The sequence below is a fragment of the Sus scrofa genome, chromosome 1 (assembly GCF_000003025.6).
Source record: "Sus scrofa isolate TJ Tabasco breed Duroc chromosome 1, Sscrofa11.1, whole genome shotgun sequence".
Classification (NCBI taxonomy): Eukaryota; Metazoa; Chordata; class Mammalia; order Artiodactyla; family Suidae; genus Sus; species Sus scrofa.
Window position 1 is genome coordinate 271124724 of NC_010443.5, and position 23029 is coordinate 271147752.

Below are 23029 nucleotides of genomic sequence, written 5' to 3' on the forward strand. Positions count from 1 at the left end.
GAACTCCATTTTTTTTATATTTTTTGAGACGTAATGCTAAAATATTTTAATAAGACTGTGCCTGAATTAGGTACCTAATTTAGTACCTACTGGAGCGATAAAATGTTTTGGGTTTGTTTTACCTTTTCAAACTTGAGGGTTATATATATTGAGATTTTGGTAATTTAGAGGACAACCAAAAATGTGCCTCATTTAAATTTATATTTCTTTGATTAGAGTGGTTGGATATACTTTCTTTTTGTAAATTGGATTCTCAGCTTATATCTGTTAAAATCTTTTTTTTAATTTAATTTTTATTTTTTTAGAGAATAAAATACATATATTTAAACACAATTACATTCACACAGATTATTATATCATGGATCTTAAGAAACAGATTAAGTGATTCCCTCTGGAGAAGTGAAATGGAAAATATGCTGAGACAAATAGGAAATTTATTCTATACTTTATCCCATTTTGTATGGCTTACATTTTTACTATTTAGTATTATCTATTACATTTCAATTTTTCTTTAAAAATTAGCATTATATTAAAATTATGTATATTATGCAACTAAAATTTATAAAGAAGAAAGCCTTATATACCATTAAATATTTTATATAGCATAATAAAAAGAATAACTCAACTGGTAAGAATAGCAAAAATAATACATCCTCTGAAAATAAGTAAAATATAAAATGCATAAATTGGTTAAAAAACAGTGTAACTATATAAATATGTCCTCACAATTTGTTATATCTTATTGATTCTTCAATAAAGGCATTACACCATTCTAGGTGATGTGATAAACAAGACAGTATAGACCTTACATTGTACCTTGGAGAGAAATGCTTATTAATAATACGATTGTAGAACTGTATTATTTAATTGTACAGTTGCATTATTTAATTATAATTATCATAAATTCTTTGATGGAGCGGAAATCAGAATCAGTTCTAAGAAGACTTCAGCATTCCAAGAATGATGTCAAATGACCCCCTTCATGCACTTACTTACTATGAGATCTATTTCTTCTCCAGAGATTCCTTGTTTGTGTTTCAATTGTATTTTTGGTTTGCAGTTATTCTGAAGTTTTGATAGGAGTCTATATGTATACGAGATTGTTTTAAGTTGTTCTCTTAATGGCAAGTTCATCTCCAGTGTCCTGCATTTGTACCCACCTCTTCTCATGGTTTCTGATTATGGTGGTGTAATTGTGCATGGATGATTTCGTATCTTTACTGTTTATGTACCTTTATTGGTGAGCCTTGTCATTTGTGAAATTTTTGTTTCCTGCTGCTGTCTTTTCTTTCCTGCCTAGAGAAGTTCCTTTAGTATTTGTTGTAAGGCTGGTTTAGTGTTGCTGAATTCTCTCAAGTTTTGCTTATCTGTGAAGGTTTTGCTTTCCCTTCAAATCTGAATGAGAGCCTTGCTGGGTAGAGTAATCTTGGTTGGAGGTTTTTTCCTTTCAACATGTTAAGTATATCATGCCAGTCCCTTCTGGCCTGCAGAGTTTCTGCTGAGAAATCTGCCAATAACCTTATTGGGGTTCCCTTGTATAATATTACTTGTTTCTTTTCCCCAGCTGCTTTCAAGATTTTCTCTTTGTCTTTAATTTTGGTCAGTTTGATTAGTATGTGTCTCGGTGTATTCCTCCTTGGGTTTATTTTATATGGTACTCCTTGTGCTTCCTGGATTTCAGTGAGTGGTTCCTTTCCCATGTGAGGCAAGTTTTTGGCTATTATCTCTTGGAATAGTTTTTCTGTCCCCTTCTGTCTCTCTTCTCCTTCTGGCGCCCCTGTAATACAGATGTTGCAGATGTTGGTGCAATTAACGTTGTCCCAGAGTTCTCTGAGACTCTATTCATTTGTTTTCAATCTTTTTTCTCTTTTCTGTTCCGCATCCATAATTTCTACTAATCTGTCCTCCACCTCGCTTATTCGTTCTTCTGCCTCCTGTATTCTGCTGTTTGCTGCTTCTAGTGAATTTTTTATTTCAGTTATTGTATTTTGCATCTCTTCTTGTTTAAGTTTTATATCTTGTATCTCTTTGGTCAGTGTTTCCTGTAAGTTATCCATTTTGCCTCCAGTTTATTTCCAATGTCTTGCATCATCTTCAGCATCGACAGTCTAAAGTCTTTTTCCTGGATGCTGAGAATCTCCTGATCACTTAGCTGATTTTCTGGGGTTTTTCCTTTCTCCCTCATCTGAGTTATAGTTCTCTGTCTTTTCCATTTTTATAGGTTTTTGGCGTGGTGACCTTTTTACAGATTAAAATAGAGTTGTAGCGTCTCTTCCTTCTGGTGTCTGCCCCCCTTGTGGCTGAAGTTGGTATGGGGGCTTGCTGTAGGCTTCCTGATGGGAGGGTCTGATGCCCGCCCACTGGTAGGTGGAGCTGATTCTCATCCCTCTGGGGGGTGGGGCTTAGTCTGTGGATGGGATCAGAGGCAGCTGTGTGCCTGGGGGGGTCTTTAGGCAGATGTTTACTGAGGGGCGGGGCTGTGATGCCACCTGGGTTGTTGTTTGCCCTGGGGCTTCTCAGGCTGACTGAAGGGTGGGGCCAGGTTTTCCCAGAATGGCCCCCTCCAGAGAAAGGCAGCTGCTGAATATTTCTGAGAGTTTTGCCTTCAGTGTCCCTCCCTCACAACAAGCCACGTTCCCAGGATGTCCTCCAAGAACTGCAATAGGTTTGACCCAGATTCCTATGGAGACCTCGCTCTGCCCTGGGACCCAGTGCACGTGACAGTCCATGTGCGCCTTTTAAGAATGGGGTCTCCATTTCCCCCAGTCCTGTGGAGTCCTGCGCACAAGCCCCACTGGCCTTCAATGCCAGATGCTCCAGGGGCTCTTGCTCCCAGTGCTAGATCCCCGCACATGAGGGTTCGATGTGGGGCTCAGAACTCTCACTCCTGTAGGTGAGTCTCCGTGAACCAGTTAGTTTTCAGTCTGTGGAGCTTCCCACCCGGGAGGTATGGGGTTGTTTATATCGTGAGGTCGCCCCTCCTACCTCTTGAGGTGGCCTCCTCTTTTTCTTCTGGAGTAGGGTATCTTAAGGTTCCCAGTCCATTTGTGTGGAGATTGCTCAGCCTTTAGTTGTGAATTTTGTTGTTTTTAGGAGAGAAGTTGAGCTCCAGTCCTTCTATTCTGCCATCTTAATCCTTTCCTCCTAAAATCTTGAAATTTTTAAAATTTCACTTTGCATCAGCTTTAAAAAAAATACATTGTCATTTGCTGCAGAGGTTTTTTTTTTTTTTTTCATTTGCCTTTTAGTCATGTAACTTTTTGTACATAGTCACATCTTTATCTTTTGTGTTTTTTTTTTTTTTTTTTTTTTTTTTGAGGGTGGTCACGTTTAAGTTTATCATGTTGTTAGACTCTCAGAGACTTAACCCACTTTTTGTCTCCTTTGGTTTTTGTTTTGTTTTTTTGCTTTTTGCTTTTTAGGGCCACACCTGTGGCATATGGAGGTTCCCAGGCCAGGGGTCGAATTGGAGCTGCAGCTGCCGGCCTACACCACAGCCACAGCAACACGGGATCCGAGCTGCATCTGAGACCAATACCACAGCTCACAGCAAAGCTGGGTCCCTAACGAGGAGGGACAGGGATTGAACCTGTGGCTTCATGGATCCTAGTCAGGTTTGTTAACTACTGAGCCACGAAGGGAACTCCACCTTTATTTTGAGATACGTATGTATGTATATGTGTGCTTTTACATATGTGTATATCTTCATTAACCTGGAGTTGTTTTAGTGACTGTTCTGAGGTGTAGGTCTGAATTAAAGTTTTTTCCTAGTTAGTAAAATATTGCAGAATGGCTTGTTTTTCATTGTTACATTGAAAAGTATATTTTTTCTTTTCTTTTCTTTCTTTTTTTGGTCTTTCTGCCTTTTCTAGGGCCGCTCCCGCGGCATATGGAGGTTCCCAGGCTAGGGGTCGAATCGGAGCTGTAGCCACTTGCCTACATGAGAGCCACAGCAACACGCGATCTGAGCCACGTCTGCAACCTACACCACAGCTCACGGCCATGCCGGATCCTTAACCCACTGAGCAAGGCCAGGGATCGAACCTGCAACCTCATGGTTCCTAGTCGAATTCGTTAACCCCCGAGCCATGAGGGGAATTCCGAAAAGTGTATTTTTTCTGTGTTCCTCTTGTGGGTATTCATGAAATCCTAGTGGTCTAATAATCTCTTCCCGTTTCCTTTTTCCTTCTAAGGTGTGTGCGTCTTACCGTACGGACTCTTTGCTCTGGAAACTCCCCCATCAACTCCATTTCCTTTTGTTTTTCTTCCTAACTAGGGACCGTTGTCTCGTTCCGCCACCACAAGCGCTTTTCCGCCGTGTTGCGTTCCTCGCCCTCCGTTGTTACAGGGTTAACTCCTCCCTTCCTTTTTCTCCGTGTTTCTCGTTGCAGGAAGCACCCCTTCCACCCCAACCTCCTCTCAGGCCCCTCAGAAGCTCGATGCTCCAGCAGCCGTAGCTCCTGCCTCTGTTCTGCCCTCACCACCGGCGGCTCCCGCCTCCACCTTCTCCTTGCCTCCCGCTGTGGGAGCCCCTGCCGTGTTCTCCTTTGGTTCTTCATCCTCGAAAGCATCTGGTCCTGTGGCTGGGGAGGCCCCTCCGTTCTCCAGTGGCTCTGACAGCTCCAAAGCGACCCCGGGCTCTGGCGCAGCCACCTTCTCTTTCGCGCCTCCGCCTCCTCCAACTTCCCTCACGCTCACCCCTGCGGCCTCTCCCATGGCACCACCAGCGGCCTCGTTCTCCTTCGGATCATCGGGTTTTAAGCCTACCCTGGAAAGCACACCAGTGCCAAGTGTGTCCACTCCAAACATAGGAATGAAGCCCACCTTCCCGCCATCAGCGTCTGCAGTCAAGGTCAACCTTAGCGAAAAGTAAGTGACGCCGAAAGTCTGACGGGTAGAAACCGTGCTGCTTATTCACTGAAGTAGAGTCACTGAGTGGAGTTAGTGAGTAGATTTTCTTTTCCTTTTACCTTTTTTTGCAACTTGTAAACATTCAGACACCGTGAAATGTTGGCATTGCATCAGTGGACAGAGTCCAGAAAAGTCTCTTAGAATTTTATATATAACTCTTAGAAGTTTATATATAAGTGCTTGTTTTACTTTTTCAGGTTTTTAAAAATTTTTTACTATAGTTGATTTACAGTGTTCTGTCAATTTCAGCTGTACGCACAGTGACCCAGTTATACATATATACACACGTTCTGTTTCTCATATTATCTTCTATCATGTTCCATCATAAATGATTGGATAGAGTTCCCCGTGCTGTACAGCAGGACCTCATTGCTTATCCATTCTAAATGTAGTAGTTTGCATCTACTAGCCCCAAACTCCCAGTCCACCCCACTCCCTCCCTCGGCAACCACAAGTCTCTGCTCCATGTCTGTGAGTCTGTTTCTGTTTTGTAGTTGGGTTCATCTGTGTCAAGTTTTAGATTCCACATATAAGTGATACCATATGGTATTTGTCTTTCTCTTTCTGACTTTACTTAGTATGAGAATCTCTAGTTCCATCCATGTTGCTGTTAATGGCATTACAGCTTTTCAGATTTTATTTAATTAATTTATTTGTCTTTTGTCACTTTAGGGCTGCACCCATGGCCTATGGAAGTTCCCAGGCTAGGGGTCTAATTGAAGCTGTTGCTGCCAACCTACACCACAGCTCATGGTAACGCCAGATCCTTAACCCACTGAGTGAGGCCAGAGATCGAAACCTCGTGATTCCTAGTCAGATTCGTTAACGCTGCACCAAGATGGGAACTCCTTTTTTTTTTTTTTTTCCTGTCTTTCAGATTTTAAATATAGGAGATATTCCTTACTAAAAAAAAAAAAAAATGAAGTAAATCCAGACTGTTATCGCATAAGGAGCTTGAATCTCTTTGGTCCTCTCCCTGTGTTCAGTCTTGACTCTGTCTGAACTCTTTTCCACATAGCCACCAGGTGACCTTGTGAAATTGTAACTGCATCGGTGAGTCTCAAGCGTGACAGTCCCCAGTGGCTTCTTACCTCTCTTTGAGTGCAGTCCAGACGCATTAGCCTGTTACTCTAGTTTCCTCCAGGTCTGGGTCCTACTGACACACTAGGCTTACATTTTACTTCTTGTTTTGTTCTCACCACTAGAATGTAAACTTGTTGAGAGAAGCAACCCCTTAAACCTACAACCCTTCCCAAGGTAGCCATTGAATATAAACACTATCAGCTCCCCCCCACACTCTTTTGTGTTCTCTCCTGTTACTGCAGTGGGGGCGGGGGGTACTGGCCACTGTCATTGTTCATTATATTAAACTGTCACCTAGCCACTTCATTCTGTTGGTTGTCTAGTATTCTGTTTTGTGGGCCACACTGTAACTTAGCTGACCAGTCATGTAGATACTGAGATTGTTTACAAAAGTTTGCTGCTGTTTTATTTATTTATTTTTTTGTTTTGTTTTTTCGCTTTTTAGGGCTGTGCCCGTGGAGCAGTTTGGCAGTTCCCAGGCTAGGGGTTGAATTGGTACTGTAGCCGCTGGCCTACACCACACACAGCAATGCGGGATCTGAGCCACATCTGCGACCTACACCATAGTTCATGGCAATGCCAGATCCTTAACCCACTGAGCGAGGCCAGGGATCGAACCCACACCCTCATGGATACTAGTCAGACTCATTTCTGCCGAGCCAGGAGGGGAACTCCCTAGATTTTGCTCTTTAAATGAAGCTTCCCTTCCCTAACCCGCTCTTCCCAGTAGACTGTCAGCATCCCCAGGTGTGACCTGCTCTCCTCCTCCTTTCTCACTCGCTAGAGATGGTCACCCCACAGTGAGGTCTCGGGAATCTTCTTGGCAGTTGAGTCTCTCTCTTATGCCCCTTTTTTCCCTCAGCTTGATTCAAGAGTAGCAAACGAGTATTTTATTTCATGATGAACTTAGCTGCATCATCTTAAGTCCTTATTTGGTATTTTCACTGGATTTTTCATTCCAAATAAACAGATGGTAAATGTTTTCCTGCAGCTTTCATGTCTTATAATAAATACCTAAATGTTAGCATTTCATGAAGGCCAAAAAGTGTGGATGGTGAGTTACCCTTTGATTGCTCGTGACCCGCGTGAAAGGATCTCGTAGCAGCGGGCTTTTCTCATCCGTTCGGGCTGCCCTTTCCAGGTTTACTGCCTCGGCCCCCGCGGCTCCGGCTCCGGTGCACAGCTCACAGAGCGCGCCCTCCATGCTGCCCTTCTCCGCCTCGAAGCCGGCCTCCTCCGGAGCCCTCAGCCACCCCGCGCCCCTCTCGGCCTCAGCCACCTCCGTGTCGTCCAAGTCCTCGGGCTCCCCGTCGGCAGGTAGGGTGTTGAGCAGACTGCTTTCGAGCTCGGTCCTGGGCTCTCAGAGTCCGGTTTCTCCAAGTTGTTTAAGACTCCTGGCTGCGAGTTCCCTGGGGCCTAGTGGTTAAGGATCCGGCCTTGTCACCGCCGTGGCTCGGGGCGCTGCCTCGGTGCGTGTCCCTGTCTGTGGGGCATTTGTCTTCAGGCAGAGCCCGCCGCACGGGAGGGCCCGTCACAGAGCGGTGCTTTGAGCCTCGAAGAGGAGGAGGGCCCGCGGTGGCTCTGTGCTCGGTTCCGCCGGTGGCCTTTGGGTTTCCCCCTCGGCCCTACTGCAAGCGCATTTGCTAAGTACGGAGCGTCAGTGGAAATAATGATTACAGCCAAGTTGAAGGACATTATAAAACGCCATGAGCAAATGTAGCTAGCCTATCTTTTTCTCCTCAAACCTGCGGAAAAGGGGCGTAGATTATAAACTGCCTTTACTGTAGACTATGCCCTTTCCTGAGATTCAGCACGCTTGCGAACATTTTGCACCATTTGCTTTTGGGGTTTCTTTTTTAATGTAATTTTTTTTTTCTAAAACATTTGAAAGTTAATTGCAGACGGAAACACTTCACCCCTAAGAACTTCAGCGTATCTCTCCTAACACAAGGGCACTCAGTACCTGATCACACGGAGGAAATTTAATAATAATCCAGCCTGCAGCCCATATTCACATTTCCACAGTTGTCCCAGATGCTCTTTATAGCTTTTTTTCCTCTCTCCAATCCAGGAACCACTCAAAGACCACTTATTAGTATTATTACTACTATTAGTATTAGTGTCTTTTTAGGGCCGCACCCACAGCATATGGAGTTTCCCAGGCTCGGGGTCGAATAGGAGCTGCAGCTGCTGGCCTACACCACAGCCACAGCAGTGCGAAATCTGAGCCACATCTGCGACCTACACCAGAGCTCACAGCAATGCCAGATTCTTAACCCATGGAGCAAGGCCAGGGATGGAACCTGCATTCTCATGGATGCTAGTCAGATTCGTTTCCACTGAGCCATGTCGGGAACTCCAAGGGCCACGCATTATGTTCCAGTTTTGTCTCGTTAGTCTGCGTTTTTCACGATTTTTGTCTTTCAACGTTACCATTTGTGAAGCAGTCAGGCAGTAGTTTCGTGGACCGTCCCTCATTTTGAATTTAAGAGTTTTCACGTAGTGGGATGGACGTGCAGCCATTTGGACAGTAAGGCCGTGTAGGTGGTGTGCATCACGTCTCATGCTTGCCTCTTACCCTGACTTGAGTGATGTCTGTTTGCTGACATGGTCGGCATGGTGTTTGTTGGATCAGTTTTTAAGTTGCTTGTTTTCATGCTTGCCAGTGATAATACCCAGCCAGGTGGGGTGGCCACTTGGTGTTTGAGCGTCAGGAATAATTTTATCTTGGGAGATACTGAGCAGGCACTGAGCTATGAAATTCCTGAAATCTTCGCTCTTATCTATTGCTCAGGAGAAAGGGCTGCCTTCGGGAGTTTGCCAAAGTCATCTCGTGCTAGGACTTCTCATCAAATTCTGAAAAGCACCTGTCTGTGACCTAAAAAGTTAACAAGCCTTACTTTAGTCTTTGCACCTCTCTGTACAGTCTGGGAGTGAAAACCTGAGCCGTAACGCAGTGCATTCTCTCCCTTTGCACTGCTTGCCACTCAGGTCTCCCTACCCCCATTGCCAGTTTGGTGGGTTCTTGGCGGTTGGATTGCAGTCCCTGTCACTCGGCAGACACACTGGAGGATCCCCTCCCTGGCCATTTAGTCAGGCTCTCTGGAGAGGCAGCTTGGGTGTGAGTTCTGGTGTATTTGTTTTTTTAAAAGCTCCTAGGTGGTTCTGATGTGCCCCAGGGCAGGACTTGTCCTCGAGGCTTCCAGGAGGGTCCTGTGCACCCTGTGAAGGTGATGGGGTTTTTAGCCTTCGTTCCCAGTTCCCAGAGGTGCATCAGGAGCCAGATGGGAGTAAGGGCGGGCCAAGCAGACAGCCTTCTGGGCCTGCACGCAAATGCGCATACCTACGATCGGAGACACTACGGTTTTATCTGCTTCATAAAAGAGTTTGTTGTCTAAAAATGTAACAGATGTTTTCTAGTTACTTTGTAACTGTGGATCTCACTCTTGGTAACAAAGATTTTAAAGGGGGTCCAGGGACAATGAGAAACTTACTTCTTTAGATTTGAGGAGAGAACATTTGTGATGGGAGAAATCATGGAAATAAATGCTGTTTCTTTTAACTGACTTCTTGTTCTGGCAGCACGATCCTCCCAGGGCAGCCCAAATCCAGTGCCCTCGCTGGTGCAGAAATCACCTAGGATAACCCCTCCGGTGGCCAAGCCAGGCTCTGCTCAGGTATGTTTAACCTCAGCCTATAGTGCTGTGCTTATTCATGTACTACCCCAAGTCTTTTTTTTTTTTTTTTTCTAAATCTTTTTAGGGCCACACCTATGGCATATGGAGGTTCCCAGGCTAGGGGTTGAATTGGAGCTGCAGCTGCCAGCCTGTGCCACAACCATAGCAACACCAGGTCCGAGCTGTGTCTGCAACCTGCACCACAGCTCATGGCAACACCGGATCCGTAACCCACTGAGCGAGGCCAGGGATCAAATCTGCATCCTCATGGATACTAGTTGAATTCATTTCCACTGAGCCACGACGGAAACTCCCCATACATGTCTATTAAGTGGTTTTTGTGTTTTAAAATTCACACCTTTGAAATGGTATTTAGGATTATGTGATAGGAAATATTAAAGTGTGAGCATTTGATATTTCCGATGTGTACTCATGAAAGCCGTTTATCTCAACTCTAGAATCTCAGAATTGTTTTCCCTGCTGGTTCCTGAACTTACCTATGTTATATGTTACCTATGTTGTATTCTCTTTCTGTCTGAAAAGATTGTAGCGCCTGGTTTTTTTGTCTCAATCCCAAAGTAACGCCTCTTTCCTCTGCCTTTTTGTAACAGCTCAGGGTTGCTTTTTTACTGACATATAATACACATAAGAGGAAAAAAAAGAATACATATGATACACGTACACCTCGACAAATTGTCATCAGCTGAATACACCTTGGTAACCAACACCCAGATCAAAAAATAGCCCATTGTGGAGTTCCCTGGTGGCACAGTGAATTAAGGACCTGGCATCGTCGTTGCAGTAGCTCGGGTTGCTGCTGTGGCGTGGTTTCAATCCCTGACCTAGGAGCTAGGGCATGCCACAGACGTGCCCCCCCAAAAAAAGAACATTATGAGGATCCCAGAATCCCCCTCATGTGTGCCCTTCCGGTCCCTGCCCTTGCCAAAGGGTCTCACTGTTAGGACTTCCAACACACAGCTTCGGGTAGCCTGTTTGTGTCTTCTGTAAAGTGGAATCACACAGCATACGCTCTCGAACCTGGCTGTTGGGCTCAGCGCTATGTTTGTGGGATTCTTGCATGTCTTGTGTGGAGTTCATTGGTGACTATACTACAAGTTTCATTCCACCTTTGATAGGCATTCAAGTGGTTTCCAGGCTTATGTTCTTGTGAATGGTGCTGTCATGACCGTGCTAGTTGATGTCTTTGGGGGAATATACGCATGCAGTTTTGTTGGGCAGATACCTCGGAGTGGAGTTATAGGGGCGCGGAATATGCATATCTTCCTCTTCAGTAAAGTCCCACCAGGAGTGTGCAAGAGTTCAGCTGCTCTGCAGCCTTATCCATCTTTGTTTTTCATTTGATACTGTTGTTGTATTTTTATGGTTCTAATTAGTATTTTCCTGATTCCCTGATGAGTAGTAAAATTGACCTTTTTGGGGTGGGGGCACATGGCGTGCAGTGGCTTGATGTGGGGGTCTCAGTTCCCAGTCCAGGGATTGAACTTGGGCTGCAGCAGTGAAAACACTGAGTCCTAACCACGAGACCACCAGGGAACTCCCAAATTGAGCTGTTTTTTGGGTATGGTTCATACTTCTTAGCCATTTATTGTCTTCTTTTACTTTTACTGAGTGTCTATTCAAGTCTTTTACCCATTTCTCTTTTTTTCTTTCTTTTTTTTTTTTTGTCTTTTTAGGGCCTCACCAGCGGCATGTGGAGGTTCCCAGGCTAGGGGTTGAATCAGAGCTACAGCTGCCAGCCTACGCCACAGCCACAGCACCTTGGGATCCAAGCCGCATCTGTGGCCTACACCACTGCTCACAGCAGTGCCAGATCCTTAACCCACTGAGCAAGGCCAGGAATTGAACCTGTATCCTCATGGATGCCAGTCAGATTCGTTTCCGATGAGCCACGATGAGACCTCCTTTTACCCATTTTTCTGTTGGGTTGTCTTTTTCTTACTGATTTGTAAAAGTTCCTTCCTTGTTCGATACACACACTCATAGGCAAATAGACACACACACACACACACACACACACACGATGCAAATGCTTTCTCACTCTCTGATTGTCTTTACTTTATCTGGTTTCTTTGGATGACGACAAGTTCGTAGTTTTAAAATAATTCAATATAGCACTTTTTCTTTTATGATGATTGCTTTTTGTGGTCTATTTAAAAATCATTTCCTATTCCAAGGTCAAAACGATACTTTCCCACGTTTTTCTAAAATCTTTATTATTTTACTTATTTATCTATTTTTGCTTTTTAGGGCTGCACCCATGGCATATGGAAGTTCCCAGTCCAGGGGTCAAATTGGAGCTGTAGCTGCTGGCCTACACCATAGCCACAGCAACGTGGGATCTGAGCTGCATCTGTGACCTACACCACAGCTCATGGCAACGCCAGATCCTTAACCCAATGAGCAAGACCAGGGATCAAACCCACATCCTCATGGGTACTAGTCGGATTGATTTCCTCTGCATCACAATGAGAACTCCTTACTTTCCATGTTCAGATCTGTAGTCTTTCACCTCAGTTTATTTTTGTGGTTTAATTTTAGTTGGGAACTCCTTTTACCCATTTTAGAGAATTTTCTGTCCTTTTCCCACTTGATTATATGAGTGCCCTCAGCACAGTGGTCCTGTCTTTTCTCTCTCTCCCCCCACCCCCCCAGTCAAACCCCTTCCTGCCCCCAGCACCACAACCGTGTGGACTGCATAGTAAATGCCTGGTTTACAGGTATAGCTTTTGGCATATGCATGATACATAGTATTTATTAAATAAAGCTGTTTTAATGAATGGTTATGCAGTCTACATACTCTTAGTAATCTGAAAGCCATCTCAGATGATAACATCTCTACAGCAGAACTCTTAATTTCTGTCTTCCCCAGATCCCATTCCTTTTCTAGAATTCCCATTTTAGTAAGCAGCACTAACCAGATAGTTTGCTGAACCCTCCAGTGCAGAAGTCATCCTAGAATCCTCTTTTATTTATTTATGTTTTTTTTGCTTTTTAGGCCCACACTCATGGTATATGGAGGTTCCCAGGCTAGGGGGTCCAATCAGAGCTACAGCCACCAGCCTACACCACAGTCACAACATCAGATCCGAGCCAAGTCTTCGGCCTACACCACAGTTTGTGGCAACACCACATCCTTAACACACTGAGCGAGGCCAGGAATTGAACCCACAACCTCATGGTTCTTAGTTGTATTTGTTTTCGCTGTGCCACACCGGGAACTCCCTAGAGTCTTCTTTTAAATAGCACCTCCTTCAGTCCAGGCTGACAGAGGTCTTGCCAGCTCTACTCTGTGACATGGTATATGTCAAAAATCCATCTCTGGGAGTTCCTGTCATGGCTCAGAGGTTAATGAATCTGACTAGCATCCATGAGGATGCAGGTTTGATCCCTGGCCTTGCTCAGTGGGTTAAGGATCTGGCATTGCCATGAGCTGTGGTGTAGATTGCAGATGCAGCTTGGATCCTGAATTGCTGTGGTTGTGGCGTAGACCAGCAGCTACAGCTCCGATTCGAACTCTAGCCTGGGAACCTCCAAATGCCACGGGTGCAGCCCTAAAAAAAAGGAGGGGGGGGGCAAAAAAAAAATCTGCATCTGCCTCTTGCCATTACCGTCTCTTCCCTCTTCAGCCTCCTGCCCTCCTCCCTGTTTTCGTTTCCTGCCTCCCAGTGTCACCCACGCTCTATTTAGCAGCAGGAGGGAGCTTTTAATATTATAAGTCTAAGGATAGTTTGCACTCTGCTGAAACTCCGCGGGTAGTTTCCCCACCCTCAGAATAAAGTGCAGACTCCTTGCTCTCACTTTATCTTGGTGTCTAAAACTTCCCATGCTTTCCCCCTTACTTCAGGTCTCAGTTCAGAGGCAGTGGCCAGAGAGGGCTTTGGGGCTGTCTCACCTCAAGCAGCACCCATGCTCCCTCCTGGGATGATCCTGTTTGCTTTCCTTGTGTCACTATCACTAGCTGGAATTACCTAACTTCTACTGGGACAAGAGAGAGAATAAGAAGTAACAAGTTAAGTTGCAAGAGAGCCAGGCCCTCACCTGCCTGTGTGCCTCTGTCCCCACTGCTAGCATGTGCCTTATACCCAGTAGTTTCCAGTGAACACCGGTTCAAAGAGAGGATGGTGGGATGGTGGCTGTACCGTGAGAGCGCCAATCCCTGTGGGGGACGCTGAGCCACCCACTCCAGGAAGCCGCCACTTAAGGTGCGGGGTGTACTCTTAAACCTTCTTTCCTTCTTTCAGGCAAAATCACTTCAGCCGCCTGTTACAGAAAAGCAGGGACATCAGTGGAAGGAAGCAGATCCTGTGATGGCTGGAATTGGGGAGGAGGTGAGTTTGTCCTGCCAGATTTTTTCTGGAAGTAGCTCTGACAGTGAGACTTGAATGGCTCTGAGTGCAGGCCCCTGCCTGACTGTTTCGTTCTGGCATTGACCTTGGCGAGTCCCGGGAGCCTGTGCTGTGAGGGAGCCCAGGAGCAGTGCCCTTAACTGCCATGGTGCTCAGACTGTCCTCTCATCTGTGGCTTTTCTACAGATCGCTCACTTTCAGAAGGAGCTGGAGGAGTTGAAAGCCCGAACTTCCAAAGCCTGTTTCCAAGTGGGCACTCCTGAGGAGATGAAGATGCTGCGGACAGAGTCAGATGAGCTGCACACCTTTCTTTTGGAGATTAAAGAGACCACGGAGGTTTGTGGATGGGATATTCTTCCTAAGATTAATCGCACGCTTAAAAATTCTTGTCTCGATGCTCCGTGGGTATATATGTTTTCTCTCTTCAGGGACCACCAGTTTCTTTTTTTTATGAGGATGAATGACCACTTGGGAATCCTGAGTTCACATCCCAACTTGAGCACTTGATAATAAATTCCGTGACTTTGGGCGAGTTATCTTGGCTCCTCTGTGTTTTAGTTTTCTGACATGGGAGATGGAATGATAAGTACTTTCTACTCCGTTGACATAAGTCACTCCATAAAAGTTCATTACAGTTGTTAGTTTAGGTATATTGGAAAATCTACCAGCTTTTCTTGATACAAAAGCAGATTTTGATGAAGACATTGTGGCTCATTTACAGGAGAAAATTTATAGTCTTTTTATAGTAAATCATTAGGTTATGAAGTATTAGATCTCAGGAAAGAGCAGAATACTTGAGCACATACAGTGTAAAAAAAATATTTGTTGGGAACAGTGCTGTAGCCTGTGTTGCCGTCACTGCTCCTTCCCATGTGCCAGGCATATCTGGCATCCTGTTGAATCCTCACAACTTGTCTGTGTGGCAGGCACTATTATTCTTTCTGTTTTGCAAGTTAGGAAACCAAGGCTGAGAGAGGTGAAGTAATTTGCCCAAAGCCACCCAGTTACTGAGAGATGGAACTAGGATCCCAGTTCAGACTGCGTGACCCCAGAGCCCTGCTCTTAAATAACACACTTGGAAAGAGGAAAGCTCTCAAGGGCAGGAGTAGAGGGGGGTAAAGTGGGAGTTTGGGGTTAACAGATACACACTATTGTGTACAAAATAGATAAACAACAAGGACCTATTCTGTGGCACAGGGAACTGTATTCCGTATCTTAATAGTAAGCTGTAATGTGAAACAATCTGAAAAAAAAGGTACGTGCGTCTGTATAGCTGCATTACTTTGCTGTATACCAGAAACATTGTAAATCAACTATACTTCAGTAAAAATTGAAGAGAATTTAAAAACAAAAAGAAGAAAGGAAAATTCTCCAAGGTTTCAGCAGTGCTCATCTCCAGGTGGTAGTAGTAGTAGAATGTTTCATATTTCCTGGGTTTCTAATCATTAGAATATGTATTTTTTTATAAGGAAGGGAAAAAAAAAAAAAAAACTGACCTAGTGTCTCTTTCCAAGCAGTGAAATTCTCTTTTTGCTTGACTAGGCACTACATTCAGATGTTTTTCATGTTAAATATTTGAGAAACCCCACCGTCCTTGGTCTAGGCAGAAAGATCTCTTTCCTGGAAGTACCACTTTTGTGTTAGTCCGTCTTTGTACCTTTTCCAGTCTCTTCATGGAGATATAAGTACCCTGAAAACAACTTTACTGGAGGGCTTTGCTGGCGTTGAAGAAGCCAGAGAACAAAACGAGAGGAATCGGGACTCCGGGTACGTGCATCTGCTCTACAAGAGGCCTCTGGATCCCAAGAGCGAGGCTCAGCTCCAGGTAGGAGAGCTGCCCGCGCGCGCTGTTTATAGCCAGCCTTTTGCAGGGTCGGGCGGACAGCTGCCCTCCCAGAGCTGCTCATTTCCTCAATAGACCTGCTTCCAGTAGACTGCCGTGACTGGGGCAATGAAAATGGCCCTTTCCCACTCAAGGTTTTTTGGATTAAACAAAAATATAATTTTGGGGGGAGTGGGGGGCTGCGCTCTCAGCATGTAGAAGTTCTCGGGCCAGGGATTGAACCTGCACCGCTGTGGTAACCAGAGCCACGGCAGTGACAGTGCTGGATCCTTAGCCTGCCGTGCTACCTGGGAACTCCAAAACTATAATTCTTAAGGAAGCCTTAAGCTTGGCAGAGAGTGGCTGTTGAAAAGATACATTTAGCAATCAAGTTGTGAATAATAATTGTTACAGTGGCAACTGTTCACTGAGCACTGAGGACTCTGTGAGGTGCTTTTTTTATACATTATTTCCAGTCTTCCGAACTCGCAGCTCTGCAAGGTGAGAGGTACGGATGCTGTTACTTCTGTTACACAAGAAAGGGAATAGAGTGTCATAGGCCAGGCGCTCGCCCCAGGTCATGGTGCTCGTAGGAGTGGGACCAGACTGAGTCGCCACCTGTCAGCAAAGTCACTTTTCTCGGTCATTCTTATTCTTTTTTTTTTTTTTTTTTTTTAAATCTTAATGGCCACACCCGTGGCATATGGGAGTTCCTAGTCCAGAGATTAAATCCTACCGCAGCCGCAGCCTATGCCTCAGCTGCGGCAGCGCTGGACCCTTTTAACCTACTGCTCTGGGCCGGGGATGGAAACCACCTCCAGAGTGACTTGAGCCACTGTGGTCCGATTCTTTTAGCTAAATCTGGTTTTCGTTTTCTTCTTTCAATTTAATCAAAATTGTTGCGCCACAACTGTAGTGGGGGTCAACTCCCACCACCTCGCATTTGCCTCGCACCTGGGGACAGGACACACGGGGCAGTGCGGGCCTTCCTCACCTGGAACGTGCAGGTGCATGAGTGACGACTCCCCTCTTGCCTCGGAGATTTTGAGGCTGCAGGCGCGACTGTTTCTGCCTCTTCCCTCCCATACCTGCTGACGGTAGGAAAATGACAGCAGTGGTTCCTTCTGCCAGAAAGGTTGAAGAGCCCCTGCTGTGTCCCGCAGGCCTCGAGGTGTCCCGAGGTGTGTCCCCCTGCCGGGCCTGTTAACTCCCCTTGCAGGAGCCTGCCGCCTGCCTGCCACTCATCAAATGGCAGGCCTCTACGTGGCATCTGCGTCCCCTTCCTTCCTCTGTGCCTTTCACTTCTTGTTTTGTGTCCAAGTTAAAACAATTCAGCATTAAGGGGAACCCTTGCCCCATGCAAGGGAAATAATTCTCTTTTTCCGCACTGCTCAGTAGATAATAAGAGGTAGCATTTATTGACTGTATACCACATACAAAAGAAAGAAGAGGAAGCAGAGACACTGAAACTGCTCAGGTCTCACCACTACTAGGTACTGGAGCCTGGGCAGTCAGGCTCAGAGCCTCTGCTCTTAAACATGCCCCAGCATGTGGTCCTACAGCTGGTTAAGCAGCAGTGGAAAGACGAACGTGGAAATACAGTGGTGGGGGGATTGCGTTGCTGTGGGATTGCAGATGGGGGAGCACCTAAGGCACAGAAAAGAAACATTTGTGCTAGGCTTTAAATGTTTTTTTCTGGAGTTCCTGTCATGGCACAGCAGAAACAAATCTGACTAGAAACCATGAGGTTGAAGGTTCGATTCCTGGCCTCTCTCAGTGGGTTGAGGATCCAGTATTGCTGTGAGCTGTGGTGTAGGTCACAGATGTGGCTTGGATCTGGCATTGCTGTGGCTGTGGCGTAGGCCAGCAGCTACAGCTCCAATTCATCCCCTAGCCTGGGTACCTCCATATGCCGCAGGTGCAGCCCTAAAAAGACAAAAGGCAGGAAAATAAAGTTGTTTTTTTTCTGGTAGACAAAGTTGGGAGAGCATCAGAAGAAAGAGTATCAGGTAATGCACAGATGTATGATTGTATTTGAAGTGTCCAAAGCAGAGAGCCTCCCCATGGTCATTGAGTACTGAGCTGAAATTTATTTGATGCTAAGGTTACTGCTTCTTCCTAAAATCAGCCTGACTCTTTTTTGTCTTTTTAGGAGTGAACCCATGGCGTATGGAGGTTCCCAGGCTAGGGCTCGAATTGGAGCTTTAGCCACTAGTCTGCACCACAGCCATGCAGGATCTGAGCTGCGTCTTTGACCTACACGCACAGCTCACAGCAACACTAGATCCTTAACTCACTGAAAGAGGCCAGGGGTCGAATTTGAGTCCTCATGGGTTTGTTAGCTGCTGAGCCATAATGGGAACTGCCAGCCTTACTCTCTTTTTGTGTGTGTACGTGCTTTTTAGAGCCACACCCGCAGCATATGAAGGTTCCCAGGCTAGGAGTCTAATCAGAGCTAATCAGAGCTGGCCTACCCCACAGCCACAGCAACGCTGGATCCTTAACCCACTGAGCAAGGCCAAGGATCGAACCCGCAACCTCTTGGTTCCTAGTCAGATTCGTTAACCACTGAGCCATGATGGGAACTCCTTCCTGTACGTTTAATTTTTGAGAGTCAAGTTGTATAGCCATGAAAGCTAACACAGGACCAAAAGGTAAAGGAAATTATTGCCGGCCTAAAATAAATGAATAGGTAAGAATTTGAATAATGGTAAATTCAATTTCTAGGGCTGATACTGCTCTTTGTTTTTGAGAAGTGAGTTGCTCTCCACTGATGAGCTGACTTACGTGTTCTCTGCTCTGAAGAGATAGTGCAGAGTTGTTTTCAGCTCTGTTTTGTAAGATGATTTCGTCTGTATTACAGCTCATGTTATGGGTGGGAGGGCAGAAGGCCGACGGGCCCCATGTCGGGGGACCCGGGTGCAGTGGAAAGCCCCTAGACCACGTGGCGATGCTCCAGGAGCCGCACAGTGAGAACGGAGCAGCCCACTGGCTCCCTGGAGGCCCGGGCCAGCACCCCTTCCCTGGTCCCCTTTCTCCCCACCGCTTCTCTGCCGCGCCCTCTTGGAGGCTGCGTTTCCCTTTTCATTTAAATTGTAACTTTGCAATGATTGTATTAAAGAAAAGCCTGTTAGGTTCTCCTTGTTCATCATGCTTCTCGGGGTAAAAATGCTTCTCAGCATCATTGGAACTGTCTGGAAACGCCTTCTTCCAAGCTCCTGGGAGACGAGTCCTTTTTGCCGTTTTGTTTTTTTCCTTGTAGGAAATTCGGCGGCTTCATCAGTACGTGAAGTTTGCTGTCCAGGACGTGAATGACGTTCTAGACTTGGAGTGGGATCGGCATCTGGAGCAGAAGAGAAAACAAAAGTGAGCGAGGTCTCCCCTCCACCACGAAGACGTTGCTGTAGCCTTTTTAAAAGACCACTCAGGAGGATTTGTGAAAAAATCCTACAAAAGATCATTCTCTTTGACCCAGTCTAGAAGTTTGTTCTGTAGACATAATAGCATTGTTCACGATAATTTATACCGAAGAATTTAATTACAGGGCAATTTATTTTATTTTATTTTATTTATTTTTGCTTTTTAGGGCCCCACCCACGGCATATGGAGGTTCCCAGGCTAGGGGTTGAATCAGAGCTACAACTGCCAGCCTACACCACAGCCACAGCCACGCGAGATCCGAGCCACGTCTGCGACCTACACCACAGCTCATGGAAACCCCGGATCCTTAACCCACTGAGCGACGCCAGGGATTGAATCCGCAACCTCATGGTTCCTGGTTGGATTTGTTTCCGTTGTGCCACGATGGGAACTCCTGCAGTGCAATTTATGATAGTGAAAAATCGGAGTCAGCTAGTTGTCCAAAAGTTAGGTGAGTGGCTAAATAAATGCAGTCACATTTTTTTTCATAATACAGAATACAGTTGATTGAATCGCATTTTCTCAGAAAAATCACATTGTTTCCTGTGTAATGTGAAATACAAAAAAATGTAATGGTATAATATATAAAATATGAGAAAGGCAAGACAAAATCATGGTGGATGAGCTCACTGGAGGTCTAATGTAGAAAAGAGGCTGGAAATAAATCAGAGTATTTACACTGATAGCTGCAAGATGGGCTTAAGAGGAGTTTTCCTATCCTTTTCTGTACATTCCAAATTTTCCTTTGGAGGAGACTTTCCTGGTTGGTGTGGACAGCTGAAAGGATGAGGGGAGTGGTGAGAAAGGTTATAGGAAAACCTTCCGGCCTGGTCTGCCCTCCCTGGGTAATCGGTTTTATGCCGTGTGTTTTCCAGAAGGACTAGAATGCAGTAGTACATGGTGAAAGCTGTAAAGCGCATAACTCGAAAAGCAGGTCAGCCCTCAAAATGCTAGGCCTCTGAAACACCTACACTTGGCTAATGCGATCGGCCTGGTGAGGAAACAAGCCAGGAAATGATCTGTTTGCTTGCTTACAAGGCTGTGGGAGCAGACTTTTAAGTGGGGCCACCTGGGTGTTGTGTCAGGGCTGCAGGAATGTGTTTAAATTCAGCAAACAGAATTACATACATTGTGGTGAATGACATGGAGAAAGGCTTGGTGCCCAACCCGAGGAACTGAGTTTGGAGCGGAGATATGGGACGTGGTTGTCTTGAGCGTTGGTCCTCCAGACACTGTCGGGGTTGGGGGGCATCCTGTGACCTGGAACACTTGTCCCCATGGACAGTTGGGCCCCTTTTGCAGTTTCATGACTCGCTCACCTGGTTCTGAGTTCATGTTCTTCCTGATGTGAGAGAGTGGCTTGACCTGACAGCAGGAACTTTCTGCTCTGCTTGACTGGTGGATTTCTCTTTGCTCATTAATAAGTTGGCTTTTTTGGAGTTCCCGTCGTGGCGCAGTGGTTAACGAATCCGACTAGGAACCATGAGGTTGCGGGTTCGGTCCCTGCCCTTGCTCAGTGGGTTAACGATCCGGCGTTGCCGTGAGCTGTGGTGTAGGTTGCAGACGCGGCTCGGATTCTGAGTTGCTGTGGCTCTGGTGTAGGCTGGTGGCTACAGCTCCGATTCAACCCCTAGCCTGGGAACCTCCATATGCCGTGGGAGTGGCCCAAGAAATAGCAACAACAACAACAAAAAGACAAAAAAAAAAAAAAAAAAAAAAGTTGGCTTTTCAAAAAGTGCATGATGCTAACAGAGAAGCCAGGCTGTCTTCTTAATAACAACCCCAGGGATTTCCTACTTGACGTGCTTTTTAAAAAAAAGTTTCCTGGAGTTCCTGTCATGACTCAGTGGTTAACGAATTGGGTTAGGAACCATGGGGTTGTGGGTTCGATCCCTGGCCAAGCTCAGTGGGTTAAGGATCTGGCATTGCCACGAGCTGTGGTGTAGGTCACAGACTCTGCTCAGATTCCATGTTGCTGTGGCTCTGGTGTAGGCCAGCAGCTCCAGCTCCAGCTGGACCCTAGCCTCTGAACCTCCATGTGCTGCCGGTGTGGCCCTAGAAAAGACAAAAAAAAAAAAAAAAAAACTCTGAACTTTGTGCAGAGTTCCAGTTCTTAAATCCGTAGAGTTTTCTAACATTTCTGTTTTAGGCCTTTCTCTGTTACCGTGTGCTGTAAGCATGCATGCAGAAGTTCCTGGGCCAGGGATTGAATCCAAGCTGCTGCTACAGCCCTGGGCTAGGCCAGAAAATCAAACTTACACTTCCACAGTGACTCGAGCCACTGCAGCTGGATCCTTCACCCACTATGCCACAGCAGGAACTACCCCACCCCCTCTTTTTTTTGTCTGCACCCGCAGCATGTGGAAGTTCCTGGGCCAGGCATCAAACCTGACCTGTAGCAGCAACCCAGGCCGCTGCAGTGACAATGCCAGATCCTTAACCCACTGTGCTACAAGGCAACTCCTGAAATGCCTTTAAAAGATTTATGTTGACCTAACTACATTTTCACCAGTTCTTTCGAGTGGGTGACCTCCCTGCTGTTCAGTTGTGTGCTGTCCCTCTGCTTCTTGGCGGCACTCTGGAGAAATGGCTGACTGACTCCCTAGATTTTCCTGAGCGCTTGGGCTTTTTCTTTCATGTGGTTTACATGCAGAACAGTACACGTATCCTAAGTGCACGGCTGGCCGACTTCCCCATTTCTTTCCCGGACCGTCCAAGGCCCTGCCTGCCGTGCTTTCCTCTGCGGCTCCGCATCCTAAGCTGCTGTCTTCCGTGTTATTCTCAGTAGGCTTTCATCCCCTTTTTATGCTCCAGTGATTTCTTGATGCTTCCTTCCATTAGTGGGTCTCCATTTTTACTCTTTTCACTGTTACAGTTGTAGTCTTTTTTTTTTTTTTTCTTCAGTATAAAGTTCCTTTTCTTGAACCATTCACATTTCATTCTTTTCTCCTTGCTGTCACCAGGCGCCTGCTTGTACCAGAGCGAGAGACACTGTTTAACACGCTTGCCAACAACCGGGAAATCATCAACCAGCAGAGGAAGCGGCTGAATCACCTGGTGGACAGTCTCCAGCAGCTCCGTCTTTATAAGCAGACCTCCCCGTGGAGCCGAGGCTTGGATGCCCCCTCCCAGAGCAGCACTCAGAGGTGTGCCGCAGAACCGGCCTCTTAATGCCACTGGCACGCAGTAAACGTGCTTGAACGAGCCATTAGGTGTTGAGAGGCCAGCGGGGGAGTTCTGGAGTGGGTCGGATGGGGGTTTGAAGTCACTCTGCTCTCTTCCCCCTGTGTGATCCTGGTCAGGCTCCTCACCCTCTCTGATCTTTTGTTTCTTTGCTCAAAAAGTGAGGCTAACAACATGCGTCTCAAGGGGTTATTGGCGAGTTCCTCGAAGTCTTTAAAGCACCTCGTAGTGTGCCTGATGAAACAGACGCCCAGTAGATGCTGGCAGATGCCCGTCATGGTATTGTTTAATCGCAAGCTAGCTGTCAGGATGAGGTGGGCTAATGTATCTTGGAGCTCAGATTTGTCATTTTGCAAGAGTGTGGAAATCTTTAGATTTAGGAGGGTGGTGCCCTGCCCATCCCGCCGGGTTTCTCAGTCATAGTCGGTTCATATGTAACATGTCCTATTTCAGTTTTGACAGTGACCTTGAAAGCCTGCGCAACGCTCTGTTGAAGACGACCCTAGAGTCTCACTCCAAACCCTTGCCCAAGGTACCAGGTAAGTATTCTTCCCAGTCTGTCACTC

At 46.1% G+C, this 23029-nt stretch overlaps 1 protein-coding gene across 4 annotated transcripts in view; it reads left to right on the forward strand.

Moving 5' to 3' along the window:
• Window positions 1-23029, forward strand: part of NUP214 (nucleoporin 214) — a 106455-nt gene that overhangs the window by 20886 nt on the left and 62540 nt on the right. For all 4 annotated transcript variants that reach the window (XR_002337892.1, XR_002337898.1, XM_005660529.3 and 1 more), the window contains exons 12-20: window positions 4392-4869; window positions 7136-7311; window positions 9577-9671; window positions 13934-14020; window positions 14225-14374; window positions 15705-15863; window positions 19123-19226; window positions 22244-22426; window positions 22917-23002. Coding sequence is in view for 2 of the 4 variants with exons in the window: in XM_005660529.3 (XP_005660586.1) it covers window positions 4392-4869; window positions 7136-7311; window positions 9577-9671; window positions 13934-14020; window positions 14225-14374; window positions 15705-15863; window positions 19123-19226; window positions 22244-22426; window positions 22917-23002 (1518 nt within the window). In the remaining 2 variants the exon portion in view is untranslated. The remainder of the gene's footprint in view (window positions 1-4391; window positions 4870-7135; window positions 7312-9576; window positions 9672-13933; window positions 14021-14224; window positions 14375-15704; window positions 15864-19122; window positions 19227-22243; window positions 22427-22916; window positions 23003-23029) is intronic.